This window comes from Rhamphochromis longiceps, linkage group LG10 (genome assembly GCF_057381845.1).
Source record: "Rhamphochromis longiceps isolate RC_006_pf linkage group LG10, R_longiceps_female_GT1.1, whole genome shotgun sequence".
NCBI classification, from domain to species: Eukaryota; Metazoa; Chordata; class Actinopteri; order Cichliformes; family Cichlidae; genus Rhamphochromis; species Rhamphochromis longiceps.
Genome location: NC_140566.1, coordinates 25,593,576 through 25,614,525, shown reverse-complemented (window position 1 = coordinate 25,614,525; position 20,950 = coordinate 25,593,576). Strand labels below are relative to the sequence as shown.

Genomic DNA, 20,950 nt, shown 5'->3' with positions numbered 1-20,950 from the left:
TGTCTTATGAGTTGAGGCTGTTCCAAAAGATAGAAACTACCCTAAAAACTGAGATATTCAGAAGCTGCAAAGCAACAAACAAGACATCAACATGAATAATTGTTAATCTTTCTCTTTTAAGTCTATGCAGTATGTACATGATTGCTTTCACTGGATGGTGTTGTGTTGTGGATTGCGTGGATTTGAATCTGTATCCAGTTTATTTACATATGTAAGTTTTAAAATTTGAATTCATGTGGCCTGAGTAGGCTCTTTGGTGTGGCCTGACCAATAAATGTATAAAACTTGTGAATAATTATAATAACTGCATTTAAATGACTACATTGAACACCCTCACAATCTGTTAACCAGCATCATCCATCCAATAAGCAACCAGTATAACAACCAAGAAATGGCACTCTTAGTAAACAACCACACACTTAAAGTATATAGCAATGTCTTGTAGGGCAAATAGCTTTACCTTCTAAACCCAGAGCAACATCCTCCCAAAATATAATACAATATTAAGGCCTTTGCATTTGATTATATTGCTTTTCTGAGAATTTTTGTCTTGCATTTAAAAAGTTACTTCAGTGCTCTTTTTATTGCTACACATGCTAAATACTGCTTCAACTAAGACTGCATCTCCATCTCTACTTGGCCCACATAACAGACTTCCCTCTATGTGCCTCCTTGCCAGTCTTTTTCCCAAATGCCATATGAACATTAAAACACCCCTGAATAACACATGAATCCTTTTGTTTTCCACACATTTGTAAAACGTAATTGATGAGATATGTTACCAAAGAGACACCAAAAAAGACAAAAAATAAACACTTTTCAAATTATTTTGATTCATGACCATGAAAAAAGGCAGAAGGTACTTTAGGGTCATGCTGCCAATTGCAACACTGCCATTTTCCATCTTATCAGACATCATCTGTTACTGCAAGTTGGGCTGCTTTATGGACAATATCTGATAGAGTGAATTACAATTTTTCTTTCTTTCTTTCCTTCTTTGTGCACAGCAACTTGATGACTAAAGCGCCTTTCTTCACTTTCCCCCTATTCCCGCTCTCCCCCTTTTCATTTCTTTCTCTTTGATTCTTATTTTTTTCCAGCCTTCTTTTTTTTCGTTGTCTTGATAAATGTTACATTGAGCATTAATGTTTTAGTGCCACATGCAATTTTGATGGTGGTGCCACCATTCTCGTGTCTTTTTAGAATACAGTATGTAGACCTTATTGTGCCACGCGCACTTTAATATTCTTCCATTTTTTTCCATCTCAACAAGTCCTCCACTTACATGAAAATGTGTAAAGGGGACCATAGAGATGATGATTACTTTACTTACAAGTGTTTGTTATACTGTCAGCTATGGCACCATAAGGCAGCTTTGCAAAAGATGACATTGACACTTAAGACAACATTTGATTTTTATCATGTTCTTCTATCAAGCACCAGCATTCCTATCATGTGTCACTGTATTAAAAAAAAAAAAAAAGTGCAAAGAAGTAGAAGAATGTTGGTTGCTTGCATTTTTTTCTTTGTCATTTTCAACGCCTGAGTTTACACCATAAATTTTAAACAAGATATATTTTAGGTAGTATCTACTTAAGGGTCACCACGGATCAAAAAAGGTAACCGATTCAAGTCCTGTACTTTCATACAAATACAAAAAATCACGGGTATTATTGTACCTGTACACTATGTGAACTTCATAACGTTACCGACATCTTGCATCTAAGGTTGTTTCCAACCCCTGGTTAAAAAAACAGTACTAATAACAACTGAAAACAGTCTTTGAATATTTCACACGACGTCTTTCTCCCCTGCAAGGTATGTGGTCCTCGCGAGTGTCTTAGCACGCACGCAAACACGCACACGCATGCACACAGACACACACAGGTGTCGCTTTCCAATGCGATGGATCTGCAGATGTAGCCTCACCGCATTTGGCGTGCAGCGGCTGACGTCAGGAGGAGAGCGGAGTGAGAGGAGTTGAAATAGGGGCAGAGCTGGAGCGTAGCGCTGAGAGGAAACCAGCCAGAGGAGCCGGAGGATGGCAAGCCGCTGCTGAGAGTTGGGACGCTCTACCCGTCGCTACTAACACAGCTGCTGCTACTATTACACTAGCCCATAATTAATTTGAACCCTTTAAACCCTGTCGAGAGGTGGAGAGGAGAGGAGTGGAACTAAGGAGCGCAGACTGGACGAGTCTCTGCGAGGAAATCTGTGGCATATTTGCACGAATTTCCTTTCTTTTATAATCCGTTTGCCTCGGAATACCACAGGTAAGGTGAAAGGTTTATGTACTAAGGCGGGGTGTGGGGTATCAACTCACTAAAAGGCGCATTTATCTGCCGTTTCTTTCTTCTTTTTTACAAGTTTGGCTGTTTTGGGTGCGTGACACCGCTTTATCCGCACTATTTGCATTAGGGTGAGTGTGAATGAACGGAAACTGTAAAGAGGATGGCAGTGGCGTGCTTTAATGTTGAATTAGTTACAGCTGAGGAGAAATGCATCAATAATACAGAGCTCTAGAATTTACAGCCGGGGAGATGTGTGAGAGGTGCAGCTTTATAGCGCAGGGCGATGTCAGTGACAATCTGTGACAGTTTTTAACTACACTGCCTGCTATGTCGCCTTTTGTCTGGCGCAAAACGGCTTGTGATTAATCATTTCACATGACCACATGCCACCTTTGGTAACCCCACATAACCGTGCAGAGGCCCTACCTGCACGAAAATAACAGGGCAATGTTTGATAAATGGGTCCAGGAGGACTCCTTTGCCCGGATGCGCCAGGTTTGCTCAAGCAGCAGAGGGACTGAAATGATAACACTGTGAGACGCGCACACACACCTCACATCGCTGGGCTCTATGGTACTGATTCTTGGTCCCTGAACCCCCTCAACACACACACACACACACACACACACACACACACACACACACACACACACACACACACACACACACACACACACACACACACTCCCCCTTCTTTCGTCGGCCAATTGCTTTCTTCAGGACGCTGGCAAGACTTTATCTATTAACAACCAGGGTCTTATGGAGCACGCAAAAACTCTTATATGAATGTAAAGGGCACAGCATCTGAAACACGGCGAGCATTTCTTGTCTGATTGCGTTAAATGAGCTGCTTCGGCGCACTCTCATGGGAAAATCCTATCAGTGTCACCAGAGAGTTGGCACGGTGGAAGCAAAGCCTCCGTGACGGCCAGCGGAGTGGGAAATGAGGATTGGTCGGCGCACACGCTGCCGTAGTATAGCGTATATTGCACCGGAGCTCTCCACGGTGCTGAAAATTCTCCCGCCACTTGCTTCCCTTCTCAGTTCCTTCCACTCGTTTTTTTGTTTCTTTTCTTTTCCTTTTTTTTGCAGTCTCTTTTCGGATTTGTTGGATTCGCTCTCTACTTGGAACCAGATATGCAGCCGACATCAAACGGGTGAATTATGCTCATTCATCACTGTGCTATGTGTACAAATAGGTTTAAAGTCCCAGCCTTTCATTCTTATGCCGGCAAACAACCCATAAAACTATAAACTGAGGCAGGTAGTCTCATACAGAAAGGCATGCAAATATATTGCTCAGAGCGACCGTCAGTCCCACCCCCTGCTCCTAAATGAGAACATTAATAGCAATACTTCTTGCTAGATCTGTTTGCTCTAGAGGCTCCGATCTGTAATTTACTGTTACACATATCGTTTAGGCACAAACCTGTTCATTCTTTGCAGGGATACAAGCAAGCATGTCCCAATGCATACATGCTGACTCCGTGCAGACCTGCTAAAGCTGTAACATATACCACCAAGAAGGCATGAGGACCAGGACGTAACCAGTACTTATCACGGTTATATTAGAACAGCAAGAGTTGGGGGATTAAGGGAGTTAGCTCCGAACTCTGTCAGCGCAATTCTGCAGCTCACCTTGAGGTCAAGTTGAGAAATAATGATGTAGCCAGAATAGTGGCGCAGTCGGGCACATTGTAGTTTGCAATCTGCTATGAAACTTATTAGCTGTCAAACAGAGAGCCATTACAGCGTGGTGTCCAGCAGATTATGGCTGCTTGTTGTTGCTGTTCAGAGACAGCTTTAATAGTCGGATGACTCACGCAGTTACAGTACTGACACTGATGATACACTAGTATACATATGCACATGCACACACAGAATCTGCACTATAACGATTATGTCCTGTGCTCTCCTGCTAACTGCCAGAACCAGCTTAAAGCAGAATGTGTGCATATATACACGTGCTATTATGCAGTGCATGGCAATAGAGGTCAACAATGGCAACAGAGCTCCTACTATGGTTGTGTACCAAGAGCTTTCACACACTTCTACTGGTGTTTTGTATTATATGGTATACAAGGTTTATCCATCCTCTAAGAGTGCATCACAAGCATACAAAATGTAAACTGTAGTCAGCGTCCCGACTCGAAGTTCACACGGCAGGGCTGGATTTGTAGTAATTTTTGGTTTTTTTGCAGTTTCCAGCTTCCGAGCTTGATCGCGGAAAGAAAGAGTTCCAGCAGAGGGAATCCTTGTTGGCAGCAAATACTTTTAAATTGTGAAAATGACCAAAACCTCAGCTTTGTTACTCCAAATGACAATTTTAAGCTGTGCTTAAAAATTACTTTTCCAAATAGAAATCCAGCATATAAATGAGAGATTTGAGTGGTGTGTGATAGTATGCTGATTGGGGACTGTTAAACGGGAAAAAGTCAGTTGGCTTCTCAACAGATTTTGATTATTTAGGTGTGTACAACTGTCTCATAGCAGGCAGCAGCAGACCAAGTTAAAAAAAAACAGTTTTACTTTTTGTTTGATAAGTAACTGTGTTTTAAAATTGGACAGCATTTTGTAGATTTCATTGTTTAATTTGCTTTTTTGATTGTTTGACTGATTAACTGATTCTCTGATTTATTTGCACCTTTTTTGCAGTGAGTAGTCATTTTAATTAACACAGTCACTGCAGGCTCTAAACAATCCACAGTTAAAGAGGCCTGGATGACATTTTTGTGTAACATTTAATTAGGGCAAATTAAATTTTCTTATCACTTATAATTTCCCAGTCGTGAACAGTGATGCTTGGCATCACATCACCTGAAACCCATGCAGAGTTCATCTAATCAGGAGCAGGATTTATTATCGCTACAAAGCAGTCCCCTCAGGTAAACCATACCCACTTGACTCCCTCCATTTCTTTACACTTTGAAACTTTGGTCTGCAAATTTCCCAGAGAAATGTAATGAGCCATGCTTCAAAACAAAGGTAAAAATGCATTATATATGGCGAGTTGTACTCTCCTGGGTTGCTCCATCTGCAAAAACACTCACATTTGGATGCTTCTGACAAGATTCAACTTTTTAAACTCTTTCTTGTGGGTCTAACCAGGGCGCTCGAAGTCTCACAGAGAGCTTTAACTGATTAAAATGAGGTCTATGACAGTAAGAATTAATATGAATGACATTGAAACTGAGGTAGGGTTGTAACTTGGTCCATTAGATTCTCTACATTTTTATTTCACATTACTGTGGCCATTGACTCACCTGATAAGTCCACTGTACTCCCCGTAGAGTGCAGGAAATGTGGGCAGCATGGTTCACTTGAAATTCCGATCACTAATGTTGAACTTCTAGAAATGACCTTTACTGCTGCATCCCATATGAACACAGCAGCTGAGCTGAGAGTATCAGCAGCGCAGCTCTGAGCAAATAGTGATTGCCGCCTCCTCTGCTTGAATTGAACTGACCAAAAGAGTCAGAGGAGAGGAAGAAATGTATGGAGGGGTTACAAAAAGGTCACCTAGCATATGTTTTCTGCAGTGAATTTATTCAGCCATCTGCCTGTCCCTTTTATGAAGCCTCCCCACCACCGCCACTATTTAAAACTGTCATATTGAATTTATTTATTTATTTATTTTTACTGAAACTTGATTTGCCATATCACATTTCAACAATGATATGATTCAAGCTGTCTAGGAATTTTACTTCGCTTACTGTAGTAGAGAACTCATTTACTGAATCATTCTGCGTGTCCAGTGGAGTCTGCAGTTTAGCATCATCAACGTCATTAACGATTAGTTATAAATAATAAAACTGCAAAGGGTTCAACATATTGAATGAAGATGACTAGTACTACAACATGAGTTCTAGTTATTCTTCAATCAGCGATAATTACATACAGAAACCAAAGTGCCTCTAAAGTGCCATTCCTGCCACGGGATGTGCTTTTTTTCTGCTTCCACTGTTTTCTGTCACCTGTTTTTCTCCCTCTTTGCTACTGCTGTATAATTAACAGATGCAGTCCTGTTAGCCCAGCAGACCACCCAGTTATGGCACTGCAGAGCCTCCTGATATCCTTTTTGCCCTTACAGCCATGTCATACATCCTGCAAGGATTTATGGATTCAACAAGTCTCCCTCTGTTTGTGTCTTTCAGACACACATGACAAGCAGGATGTGGGCTTTAACACCCAAGGGCTGTAGATCTGTTCACGGAAACTTGTCTAATAAAAAAGCCAAAAGTCAATATTAGAAAAGCAAAGTGGGACAGGAAGAGAATAGTGTATGGCGCCAAAGAAGGAGCCACTATTCATTCTCTTTCTCTCTCCAGTGTCAAGATGGTCTTATTACTACCTAACAGCCTGAAGCTCTGTCTCTTCTATAGAGAAAGAAAGTAGCAAAGAGAGAGCGTCAGACAATAATTAATTTGGAGGCAATGCAAGAGAAGCTGAGTTGATAAGGATATCTCGCGCTAAAGCACGACAACCTGCGCCGTACTCTCTCAGTGGTCCCTGTGCCTTTTCCGGTTGGCTGAAGCATTATTTTTCTGTCTGAGTGTGCATTTTAACACAATCTGAAAAGGGACATGTGGTGCTGTTTCTCTGCAAAATGAATATATTAACTTTTCTATCACCGCTGCCATATGTTTTTGTTACGTGTTTTAATTGCTTTAATGGCGTCCTTATTGTTGCTCGTATTATTCGCTCTGCTGTTGGCTGTTTCCACGCTTGTGTTTGTGTCATCTTGTTTGTGCTTGGTGTTAGAGTTTTATTCATCTTTATTTGCCTTCAACAAATTGCTAAGTTTTTAACTTTTACCAGTTTTTAGATTTCACCTTTTATCACACATTCAATGGTTTATACAATCTCCCAAATCGAACAAGCAGCGCTACCTGCTACAGCCTGCAGCTGAAACATAATCAGGCACTCTTGTAAGAACATTGTTTAATAACACCTTGCAATAATAATTGTTGCAATAATAAGTTATTAACTAACTAAACTTTAATCATTTTTCACTGTGTCACACTCCTCCTTCTTTTTCTAAGGTAGTCCTGGAAAACTGGATAACAAAGTAGGGTTTCCAAGTGACGCAGCTCAAACTATAAAAGCTTGCCCAGATAAACTGCTCAGTCTTTCTTGTTCTTTCCACCTGGCAGCAATTGTTTTCTTGACATTATTATTATTTTTGTTGCATTATGTTGAATAATGTCAGATTTTATTCCACTTGCACCCTTTGTTGCATACCTTGAGCTAGTCAATTTGTCACAAATGGGGGGCTTGTCTGCGATATTCAACCCCGTTGGTTAAGGTAGAGAGATGTCATGGTTGGTCAGAGAGGCTGCAATCAAATGATACTTCATCAGTTTCAACTGATTCTTAGAAAGCTTGGTTTGGATTTAGCTGTACAGGGTGGGCCATTTATATGGATACACCGTAATAACATGGGAATGGTTGGTGATATTAATGTCCTGTTTGTGGCACATTAGTATATGTGAGGGGGCAAACTCCTCAAGATGGGTGGTGACTGTGGTGGCCATTTAGAAGTCAGCCATCTTGGATACAGCTTTTGTTTTTTCAATAGGAAGAGGGACATGTGACACATCAAACGTATTTGTAATGTCACAAGAAAAACAATGGTGTGCTTGGTTTCAACGTAACTTTATTCTTTCATGAGTTATTTACAAGTTTCTCTTTGTTCACAGCCATTGACATGTCGAAGAGGTTAACACGTGAGGAGCGGATCGAAATTGTGTTGATATCTGGTGAACGCAGTAACCGGGTCATTGCAGCAGATTTCAATGCAAGACACCCTAGGTTCTCCAGAGGCCTGGTAATGAACTAATCATTTGATTCAAGTGTATTGACAAAGGGTGATATCTAAAACCTGAAAAATAATCCCTATTAGTGCCACCTACTCCAATCAGAGACATTATCAGATGATGATAAAAATCTATAAAGAACAAGAGCTTAATGCTGCGGAAAATCATTAATCTTGGGATTTAGCACACTGTGGCAAAATAAGCATTTGAATTTGAGTTAATTATTTTAGCTCTCAGTGCACTCTTGGTGCCTGTTTTTTTTCTAGCGTGACAGCCACACAAACTTTAAAATGGATACAAAGAACATTAAATGTTACAGTCTAATAGTCTTAAAAAACATGGAAATCACTTTAGTTTGTCAGCAGATCAAAGTCAAATTCATTTTATTGATTCAATGGGTTTTCTTGGTCTGTATTTTGTGTTCTAGTAGCTGCAATTTCATCAGTGTGAAAGTGACTTAGCAGCAGATTAGAATCAAGTACAAAGACATTTATAGATTTTATGCATCACCGGCTGAATACATGTAAATTCCAGTGAAATCGCAATGCACAGTTTGCGCTATTGCAACTTAATTAATTGGTAACTGGTATTATTGGTAAGTTATGGGTCAATAGTTTGCACATAAACCATGTATTTGCCCTGCAGATAATCTGTATTGCACTTAAACCATGCTGCAAATACAGATAATTAGTAAAAAAAAAAAAGAAGAAAAAAAATATGGTGCTTTCAGTCAATTTCAGTCAAATCCCTGAACATAACCTGCTCTTGTCCAGGTAATGTGTTCAGCGTATGTTGTGATTTATTCAGGTAAAATGGAAAACTAATTATAAAACAACAACAAAAAATTGTTTAAGTAATAACACTCAAAAATAGTACATGAAATCAAACAGACTGTTACAAAACTATTGAAAATCAACACTTTCAACACAAACCCAAACAGAAACCCAAACGGAAGAATTTATCACTAACAATCTTACACTCAGATACAGAAAAACCTGGGAGTACAACCATTTGAGCCAATGTAAGTGTAAATAAAAAATATTAATGCATTTTAAAGAGTAGAAGAGTTCAAAGCTGGCAGCATATTTTATAAAGATTTAAATGAGATCAAATTGAGGCAGTTTGATGCAGCTGTAAATTTAGCAGTATGGGCTTGTGACAGAGCCAAAACCTATGGGCCAGCTGTAAGCAGGGAACACCATCATTGCTAAAATAAGCTGAATATTATCAAACAAATAAAAGATTTAATGTTCAAATGTTCCCTTTAGGCCTCCAACTGCTACACTATTAATTAGACCCTTTCTTTCTTAATTAGTTTCACCTTGACTACTGGAGAAGAATTCGTTTTAATTGTGAATCATATGAGCGGATACGACCTGTCAGCTTTTATCTGGTGTGCTGACAACCTCCCATCTTCCTTCCAAAGGGTAGTGTTTCTAACACATTTACATCACAGTCAGTGACTGACCTTACTTTGCATGGCTAGGCTTCTGTATGAATCCATTTTGGGAAACACCACTCAGAGCACCCTGACAGTTATCATATTTCTCATCATCATAAAAAAAGGTGGGGGTGGGGGAGGCTGAAAGTAAGTGTCCCCTGTTCATCTGGAGCGTCTGAAAGATAACTAAGGTTAGAGCGTGTGTGATCCTGATGCATGGCTGCCTGACAGATTGACACGTCTGGTCTCTTCAGAATCTTTTCCAACCGCACAGGAACAAGAATGAAATCTTGACGAGTGAGTCATGTAAACATTTTGGGCAAAGGCGAGTCTCTTGGTAGCTCTATTTCATGCTACATAGACATCTTTCTGAAGAATGGGTTGTTTGAAACCTGAGTGCAGGCAGACAGGCCGGCAGACGCAGGATGATAGCAGAGATTTTACAGAAGAGGAGCTTCAGAGTGAGGCAGCGCTCAGAGCATCAGCCTGTGGAGAGGTTTGTTCCAAAATGGGGCATGCATCATGTGGGGGAAAAAATGATTTGTGCTTTCATAACATGATTGACAGGCGATCTTTTTTTTAACATTCTACTTTTGGAGGATAGGCTAGTAGGTTAACCAATATAACTCTTTTCATTAATAATTTCTAAAACTGTATAAATAGAATATCTCAAAATTAAAGCTGTTTAGTGACATGAAACACAAAGAAAGCCAATCCGTCATATGCAAAACATTTTACACGAGGGTGGTGAACTACAGTTTCAGCATGTGCTGTTCAGCATTCGCAGATGTTAATTTTTGTGCCCCTCCCACCCTTTCTTTGTAATCTTTTTTAAATACTCAGCAACTTGCAGGGAGGACTCACGCTGAGTGGGGAATGATTGTCGTTCTGGAACTGCATGTGTCATTTGTAACTGTGACAGCAGACCTACCTGGAGTGGTGCAGAGCTGGGACTGAGAGCAGGAAGGAGAGCTCAGTCTGATCACTTGAATTTGTCTCAGAGCTCAGCTAGGGGCCTTTCCCTGCTGCCATTACAAAGAGCACCAGAGAGACTGCAGGGCTGCATACAATGCTCATTTACATGCCAGTTCTGAATTTGGCTGTGTCTTGGTCTCCTGACAAACATGCCACTTAAGTCATGCTAATTTAGTCAGATTCTAGGGGCATAATAAACCTTTAGCATTGTAAATTTAACTGTACTGAGTACAAAAAAGAGTTTTAACCCTGTGTGGCCCTGGGACCATAAATGGTCCCTTTAGGTTTTCAGTTACAAGCCATTTGCACTGTGTTGAATGGAATATAGCCAAATTCTCTAAAAAAAAGTTTGGCATAATTTCATTTCAAAATTCAAGTCTGACTTCCTTAAATTAGCTTCAGTGGCTAAGCTAACAATACACATCCTCTTAGAGCCCTGGGGACCATTTTTGGTCCCCATTGACTTCCATTATAAACGCTATTTTTCACTGCAGAATTATTACCGTTAATGTCTTGGTGATTACGTATGTTTCCGCTTCGTTTTGGTCTATGAGCCTTAGAGTTGTAATTTCTTTATTTGTCCACCGGGTGGCGCCCTTGCTCCACATTTGATCCCTGCTGGAAAACAGCGGGCTTCTTGGACAGACCTGCGGGAAATGAAGCCTCATTTCCGGCGTGCAGCAGCGGCTTCGCCCGCTGATCGGGCGGGACCATTTTTTGGTCCCTAGGACCATGAGAGGGTGCATTTTTTTTTTTTTTTAGTCAACAGGAAATGACGTATTTGTTGTCACGTGGTATCGGACGTGTGGGCTGGAAAAAGCAGTCCCCGGTGATCGTGCCCCGGTGATCGTCGCGACTTACCCCGGCAACATGCACTTATTTCGGCCTAGAGGAGGAGCATTTGCCGCCTGGAGACCATTTTCTGGTCCTGAAAAAAAAAAAAAAAGGCGATCGAAATGACTGTTGGTGCCAATCTTTAATCCATCTAAAGGCCTAATTATAATAACAAAGAAATATTACTTCAAATGTTTTTTTTGGAAAATATTTAGTTTTTTGTTTTTTGGGGCTAAAAAACGGCGCTCATGTAATAAAACTGGGATTTAAAGGGTTAAAACAACGAAAATATAATTAAAACTTTATATGAATATTTCAGGGAGAAGTAGTTTTAAAAGACTGACCAATTTAAAGTGGAAAAAAATATGAATATATAATCTTTTTATTGCACTTTTGGGGCGGGACCATTTATGGTCCCCAGGGCTCGGAAGGGGTGCATTTTTAAAGGGCCACACAAGAGTTAAGTTATATCTTTGAATCAGTTTAAATGTCACGGTGAGTTGCTTCTTTTTTCCCGTCATAATAACTAAAGTGGGGTTTGTTAATGCAGCTCATGGAGCAGATCTTTCTGGGAGGATGGTGCTATTGTAGAATATTATAGATTCAAAATCACAAACTCATTGATTGTGCTCAGCAAGTCAGGAGTGTTTGAATGTTCAAATGTGATCAGTTACAGCTGCTGTAGATGACCGAACAATAAAGCCAGCGTTATGAAGATGGTTTCATGTTAGCTACTCTCATTTTTGTCAATACACATATTTTTTTATAGTTTACAATGTCAAATGGATACGAGTGAATTTGATTTTACTGGCTAAGTGGGTAGGAACATACAGCCAATGTGACTGGTTGCCAATATTCGTGCTCAAAATTATTAGTGGGAGTAAAATTAAACATAGTAACGCACATTGAAATATGAACTGCTGTTAAACAACAATTTTCAAAAATCTAGTAAGAATGAACCACATCTTATTCTTATAAACATTTCTTTTTCTGTCAACACAGATAACTATGATGAGTTTAACTGACTGAATTATTACTTTTTTCTTTGTCTGGCCAAATTCCAAATACATAAATAGGTTATGATGCATTTAGTCAATAGATAATTTGATCCACCGAAAAAAGCTATAAATGACACAAAAGAAACAAGATGCATGATTCAGAACCAGTCTGATAGAACATTATGCTCTCAAAGATTTATACACGATATTGCTGAAAATATCACCATTAGGCCCAGCCTGACAGTTTAGTTGTGCTCCTAGGAGTAAATGTTTTTGTATTTTCTTACACAGAGACAGAGAGAGAAGTGCTTTTCTGTTATATTTTTAGAAGACTAAAAAACAGTCATTTTGCAACAAAATTTGGACCCAGCTCAATTTCAAAGTTATAATCTTTTGATGTCTGTTCTTGACAAGAGAACAGCTTTAAGATTACTTAAGTGTTTATATTCAAATAAATAGACATCATCTCTCAATATCACTGAAAGAAAAACTGCTGGATGGAGATCCTTCTTGTCCGATATAAGTAGAGTGAGTTCAAAAATCAAAAGTTTGATATTTTTTATGTATGTTTTTTTATCATTTACATGAGATTTTTTCCGTATTTAAGTTGTTAAACAAGTGAGTTCTGAGCTTGAAGTGTTGTATTTAGTCACTTGCAAAATTGTAGTAAAACCTACCGAACAAGACCAAAATATTATTTTTTTAAATTTTATGGCACGGCATTTCATCAATGATTCACTGTCTTCATGACCCCGGAGTACTGAGCCTTTCATACTGTAAGCTTGTGTTTGGGCGTCCACACATACATTAAAAAAAATCTTTGCTGCCTCTCAAACATTTTAAAGCTTTGGGTGAAAATGAATATTTGGCCTTAAAATTTGAGTTCCTGACTTGTTGAACTGGCTACACCTTAAAGGCACATAAGCTGGTGCTTTTCTCCTTGTGTCTCATTTCAAACTGTGGTAGCTGGCAGCTGGACCTTTACTACACAAAAGTCATATACTTACAAGTAATATACTTTGCTTATGTTTAAATGTGCATTCATTTTAGCTTCATAAACGTTATTAAACTAAACGCATTATAGCAGCATCACGAAGAAGGCATTAACTACCTGACCACAGGTGTTGTTGATGAAGACTGGAACCAAGATGCAATCAAATAATTATGTTTTCATGATTTCAAGAATAGGTCTTACTTTCTAAAGCAAGTAGTAAAGTAAAAGAGCCACTTGTTTGTAGACTTGATCTTGACTGTGATGAAAAAGATTATTATTAAATGTCCAGAAAGTAAAGCAGTTTTAATTGTAGAAACCACAGCAACAGGTAGGTCTGCGAGACTCTTTGTGCTATAAACAATATCCCTCTGTCACATAAGTTTAGGAAATCCACAAAAGGAAACAGGAACAATGAGATGGGGAAACACTACAGCTGAGATGTGAATAGATGCATTTAACTTTCAGCACCTTAGGTCTGTTTTTGTTGCAAGTCCCTCAGTAAACCAGTCTGATCTGTGCAAAGCTGCCAAAGGCTGCAGCGACTCTAAAGAATGTGTTCCTCTAAGCTTTTTAATATTCTGGTCAAATAATAGCTTCCGCACAGAGTTTCTCCCTCCTGATGAATTTCAAAATGGACCATTCAGTCCATGAGACCGGGGCTCTGTTTGCATTTGTGTGTATGTGCCCGTGTGTGCTCATGTATGAATGTGTGTAGCTGTGTGTGGGCCAATGCCAGGGGGAAAGGCAGCACATTAAGACAGTGACTGGCAGATCTCATTTGGTGTTTAATTTCACAAGGGTGAGCTCTCATCCATGTGGGCCCATTAGCCCCCGGCTAGCTAGCTGAATAATGTTGATGGTCCCTTCATGAGTTGTTTACACTGACAGGACTTGTGTGATTTTGTGTCTATGAGGCAGTGAAAAGTAACAGAGTATCTTTACTCAACTGTCACATAAGAAACTGCGGCAAAGTAATCACAAAACCCCAACATTTGCAACATATTTCACAATGTATAAATTCTTCAAGCTCCAGCCATTGAAAGCGATAATGAAATAAACAACATATTGTTGTTATGCGGCAAATTAAATATATCATGATGTGCTGGTGGTTTTAGTGTTTTATTGAAGTTATGCAGGTTTTCTTCTTGCTGTTATATATTGGTAGTTACATGTCTTGTGTGTCTTAGCCGGTTTTACTACCTGTCTATGTCTTGTTTCAGTGATTGTTTCCACCTGTTTCCCATTACCTCCTCATGTGTCTCCCATGTCAGTTACTGTGTTGTCAATTGACTCTCCTTCTTTGAGCTTATTTGAGTTCTCCCAGTTGTTCTGAGAGTATTTGGTGTCTTCATAATCTTCTTTTACATTCTTTTGATTTTGCCTCATCACTGTTGGACTCTTGCTTTGGTTCCTGCTTTCCTTTTGCTGTGCATTCTGTAATTCCCAGTAAATTCTCATTTTTACATTTTCTTACTGCATGTCTACAGTCTGTTTTTTAAAAAATGATATCTATCTTTGCTATACATCAGAGTAAGTTATTTTTGAATAAACTATGCTGTTACTTAAAGTGCACTTTGCAAGTATATTTCCTTAAAGCTCTATTAATCAATTTTTATATTATCAAGGGATCAAATGAATGTGAAAAGCATAACCCATAGCGACAATGTCAAGCCCTGGAAGATTAATTATCTGATGTTACAGGTCCTGTAATTCTGCAGACCCATTTTATCAGTGTGTTATTTTTTTCCTCATAACCTTCCTTTCATTAACTTATTTAAAGACACAAGTCACTCTTATTGGTGCAAAGAAAGACCCATCAGTCTCGACTTATAGCACACCCCTCTTATCAGTTTCATTATATAATACATTAACCGTTTTGTGTACACTTTGTTTTGCTGCTTGCAAATAGTAAAAAAAAGAAAAAAAGAAAAGAAAGCAAAAATTAAATGGCCATAAAATTATTACTTTAAAAAGTAAAAGTTAGCTTGGATAAACTTTCAGCCACCATCTCCAGGGCATAACAGGTCAAGGTGAATCACGACTCTCTTCTAAAATTCTGCATTCAAGTCAAGCATCACTGCAGACATTTGACACCATAAACTATTGTACTGCTTGAGATGCATCATGGGTTTTTGTGCCCTTGTTACAGTACAACTGCAAACTTTATGGCCCCCTAAGGGAAATTTGTTTTCACGCTGGTTCAGCAGTAAAACATACAATAAAGCCATATTCTAAAGCATAAGTCCACAATAAAAACAATAAACCTATTACCTAAAAGCACAATTACACACGTAACAAACTGCCATGTCGCACAGTGGAACTATAAAGACACACATCAGCTGATAAGATCCGATGAGAAGTCAATATTTCCCCTCAGGGCAAACGCTACAGGAGGCTGGCACAATACTAAAAACATCAGTGCAGTGCAAGATAAACTCAGTACAATATCTTTGCAATAAATACTCATTGATGAGATAAAAAAGCAGACAGAAAGTCTTTATAAAGCCTGCATTATATTCTATTGTGACTGTGTTGACGATTAGTGTTGTTTATTGAGTCTGGGGTTCACTTTAAGCCAATTGCTATAATATTTTCCCCTCATCTGTAGAATACTGAGTGATTTAATTTGACCTGAAATGCTCTTTAGTTCACTTACTTTTGCAATCAGGGCTAAAGAAGAGGCATAATTTCAAACATAGTTAAATGTTTAAATTATTCAATTCAAATTTTTGTCATTTTTAGATGATTAACAAAAGGAACTACTCATTATTTGAAAGACATTTGAGGCCGTTATGTTTGAATTTGTCAGTATGTATGTGAGTGTGCGCATGTCACAGCAGTGAAACCGATCTTCTGAATTTTTATTTTAAGCTCCCACACCACTCCACCATTTCTTACTTCAGAGGGTTTTCTCTTTGTTGACATCAAAAGATTTTTTATGTACTTTGTAATACACATAATTATTCCCATCAGTGTGGTCTTTGATGTGTACATAGCAGCATTATGCTGTGTGATGTGTGTGCGTGCATGGCGAGTATAATACTTGTTCCACTTGGTCTGTGAGCATACATTAACATAATTTCAGGTATTTGTCTCTGCATGTACTAAATCTATTATCAGACATCTGTAAACATTTTGGAAGCACTGCAATATCAGATAAACACTCAATAAAGACAGAGTTATTCAAATAAAAAGTAAGAATTAGGGCTCACATATTTTTTTTCTGTCTTTGTGCTTTTTGCACAGAGAGGAAAGCTGCATAATTGGTACCGTGAGTTCAACTCATGTGTCTTTATCTCCTCTGGGACAAACAAACTGATATATTATCAAGTAAATAAAGTAATCAAAAATTATTTGCATACAAATTGGATTATGACAGATTAAAATCACAGGTAAGGTGTGAAGATTTGCAGTCAAAGCTACGTAATAAACAGCACAGTTTTGACATTGTTTATTTATTCACGCTGATTAAAGAACATGTTAAAGAGGTTATGTCTCATTTTCACAGTTTTCAACTGCATACTAGACATGTCAACTGTCACGTTCCTGATAAATACAGACACTTGTTAAGAGAACTATTAAACTGTGCTGCACTTATTTCTTGTAACTGCAGTTTGCAGAACAACAGAAAGAGTCTAAGAACTATGTGTGCATTGTACTTTTGCTTTTCACACAGAGAAACACTCATGGGCAGCATGGGTGTTTGGGCTGTGGCTGTGGCCGCTCTGCTGGGAACCTCGGGGTGCTGGCTCGCTGAAGGGCACAAGAGCAGCAGGCGAAGCAGCGGGGATACAGTCAGCGTGTCACGTACCTCCTCCCAGGAACCTCGCGCCATGGTAAATATCCCGTGCATTCTGCACGCACATACACATTAATGCACTAATGTACTGTACTGCGTCCCACTGAGGCCATTACCTTCACTGTCTGTCAAGCTAGAAAAACACTTGCAGTGATGAACAGTAAATCAATCGTATCAACCTTAAATCAAATCAAGGTTGTAAAGAAAAATGAAGCGAGCCACACAGTCGAATGATAAAAAAAAAAAAGCATGTTTGTTGTAAATCTGAACAGATTTTAAATCCTGTAAAACATTTATTTTATTGTCACTTTCTATCTCCTGCACTATGACTTGCTGATGCGGTTAACTCATTATATACATATCACTCTGCAGATAAGTATAAGAGCATAAAGGACTGATGCATGTGCATAGGATGACCATGGATGACCTTATTTTATATGTACTTATCTACACTGCTCCTATACATCTATATAATCTAGATTTCAGGTTTTTATTGATTAAAATGAATGAGTATACTCAAAGGTAGAGGAAGCTATTGACAATATGTAGGCCTGATAACAACCGATAAAAGCCATTAATGGAATGTTGACATCCAAACTGTGAGAATCTGTTCTTTGTTGTACAGTTACTATAACAGTTAGTGGTACACTAACCACCATCCTACACCTGCCTGCCATTTTCTGTCTACACTTTATATTTAAACCTAGCAATTGTTCATCTAGCCATTTACAACAAATTGGAGATGATTGCTTTAACACCCATGGGCAAGCACTTGAATGAGGTCACTTGGTTGTATCTATCAGGGCTGGTTGCAAAAGAATCATGAGTTAAAAAGGGAAATAGACACCCTTCAGAAAACTGTCTCCTGCCAGGAAGAATGATCCCTTCGATTGATTTGTTTTTTAGATAATAAACATGAAGCCCAAATAGGTTGTCAAAAAGACCTATGCACAGGCAGACAGATGGCCACCACACAGCCCTGTAGACATCCTGGTTCTTTTCAAAATGAATGATGAACACCCCCTGGTCTGTAAGTCTCACTCACTTCGGGCTATGCCAAGTTGGCACTCTGTTGTGGAATGCCATTTTGCCGTGAGGTTCTGTCTCCCAACATCACTTGATGCAAAAAACAAATTCCCAGGCACAGAATCCATCTATCTGGCCAGAACTGGAACTTAAAACGCTGTCAACTGGTGCCAGAATTGAGAGTTGACCGTGAGGTGAATCATGGAAATCCATGATTTCACAATATGCAAGTCTGCATTCTCAAAGCCTCTGGGAAAGAATAAACAGTGTCAGATTTTCACCATAACTCAAATGCCCCCAAAATAATGTAACACTTGCAATAAAGAAGGAGAAGTATGTTTGCTTTGCACCTGATCAACAAAATAATATAAACTAAAAACTTCAGATTAAGCCTTTTGATTTTTGACTCATTGTCAACTTCCTGGATCCTTACATAATAACCAAAAGACTATGCTGACATGTCCATGCCAGGGTCATAGCAGCTTTGGGACATTTACAGTATATTAGCTGTCACAAATGTGTAAGCATATGGAACTTGAGGCTTCTGCAGGTTTCCTTGGGGAACTTTTCCCTGCCATCAAAACATGCTTGGTTAACTCTCCTGTCATTATGCCCAGATGTAATCCAGTGATAGGCACTGACTGGAGTTGGTCTCCAGGTACTGAACAACAGCTGCCCACTGCTTCTTATATTTGCAATGGTTTAAATGAGGAGAATGAATTTGTCTGTCAGGATCTGACAGACAAACACTACAATGGTTAAAAAAAAACAAAGAACATGTTAGTCTAACTTGTCCATATTCGGGCTCAGATGTGAGGTACTATAGAACAGTCTGACTTTGCAAGCACATTATGTACTGTATATGTTATTTATTATTATAAACAGACTTAAATGTGCTGTTTGTGGGTGAATGTTGCCTTTATTTTGCCGTGTGGCTGAGGCTACATCAGTCTTGGTTCTGGATTCTTGTGTTACTACATACTGAAAGACAACACTCGCCAACATGCAATTTTGTAAGCGCAACACTTAACAGGACGGTTATGATTTGGTTTGGGACTGGCCTCTGTATAAAGACCATAGCTGTTAAGTGATTTTACAGCTACCGCAGAAAAAGAGAACCGTGCTCACTGGATTAAGGTTTAGGAGTAAGAAGGTTAGGCTTTGTATGAACAGGAGAAAGGCTGCAGGAAAAAGCAAAAAAAAAAAGAGAATAAAAATACTCTTCTGCTCACAATGTCAGATTCTCTTTTTGTGTTTTAATTTCCAGTTTTCATTTACATTTTGATGATGAATTGAACCCGTAGAGCTTTACTTTTTATTTTGTTGCGGTCCCCAGAGGGTTAGCTCACATTCTGCTCAGGCTGGTTCCTCATAATTTGTACTCAAAGCTGAAGAAAACCTTTCAGGCAGGCACAACATATGCAATGCTTGCCTTTATATGAAGCAATAATAGTATTCTCTACTACAATTACAGTGGTAGGGGATACTGAATGAGCTCGTGAAGCTCAGCACAACCATCTGGTAAAGAACATCAGTCAGTTTGAATGTGTCTGCCTTCTTTAAGACAGATGTCTAACTTGGAAGTCCATCAAAAAGCATAATTCCAGCTTCAGCTTTTTGAGGTTGTTTCCAGTTTCTTCAATTGAAGTGTGCAGCTGCAAATAATTGGATAAAAAAAAAAGCAAATGCTTGCAACTATTAAAATATTTTAGGTCTGAAACTGTGCAATCTAGGTATTGATTGTGTTGGAGCCTACCTGGCCTGCCGTAGCATAGCATGAGAAAAAGTGATTACTTGTTACATATGTACAGTAAAAATTAGTTTCAATATACCGTATTTCCCGGACTACAAAGCGCACCTGAATATTAGCCGCACAAGCTAAAATCAGGGGAAAATCCTGTTTTGTACATACATTAGCCGCACCTGACCAAAAGCCGCAGGTGTTTCAATATTGACTTATCATATGTAAGAGAATATGCACAAAGCGAATTGTCAGGAAAGAGATGGCTGTTTGGAGACATCACTTTTATTAATATTTTGAAAATCAAGTTATGGGTACATATTTGCACATGTGCTGTGCTTCATAAATGAGTAACAAATGTAGTACATAACAGTAACCTACAGCACACCAGAAAAATAGATTCAGACTACCTTTTAGGCTCAGGTGCAGTGACACGGCTTTAACAAGAAGAAAAGTCAGTCATTCACCACCATCTTCCTGCGCACTAAAACCACCAAAGTCCTCTTCTCCAGTGTCGGAAACGAACAGGCTCAGGATGGCTTCGTCATCCACTCTCAGCTTCTTTCCTTCGTTGTCACTTTCAAAACCAAAGATAATCCTCATTGTCATTGTCAGTGTCGGAGTCGAACACCCTCTGAAGGGCCGTGGCGGTGTCCTCCTCTTCATCATGCAGCAGTCCAGCCCTTCGAAATCCGTTGGTGATCGTGGATGTTTGCACACTTTTCCACGCTGTCAGAATCCACCGGTAGAGTTGAGCACAACTTGCTTTTCGCAAGTTTATCGCCGCTCGTCATCCACGACTCCTGCTGAACGCGTAGCGCTACTTTGAAGTTTGTTTTTCGCGCTACTTGTACGGCACTATGTTGCCTGGCGGATGGACATGTGACCAACATACCACTCTTGAACCCCGATCCTTCCGCCAGGCAACGTAGTGCCGTACAACAGCGGAACAAACAAAACAAATCGTCTTACGATATGACAACAATCATGGACAATCCATAGAAAAGCCGCACCTGACTAAAAGCCGCAGGGTTC

The 20,950-nt window shown here is 39.2% G+C and overlaps 1 protein-coding gene across 1 annotated transcript in view; it reads left to right on the top strand.

Moving 5' to 3' along the window:
- The first annotated feature begins 2,032 nt into the window (after positions 1-2,032).
- Positions 2,033-20,950, top strand: part of fstl4 (follistatin-like 4) — a 224,057-nt gene continuing 205,139 nt past the window's right edge. The window contains exons 1-2 of the mRNA XM_085421101.1: positions 2,033-2,273; positions 17,026-17,185. Coding sequence (XP_085277227.1) covers positions 17,036-17,185 — 150 coding nt within the window. The 5' untranslated portion in view covers positions 2,033-2,273; positions 17,026-17,035. The remainder of the gene's footprint in view (positions 2,274-17,025; positions 17,186-20,950) is intronic.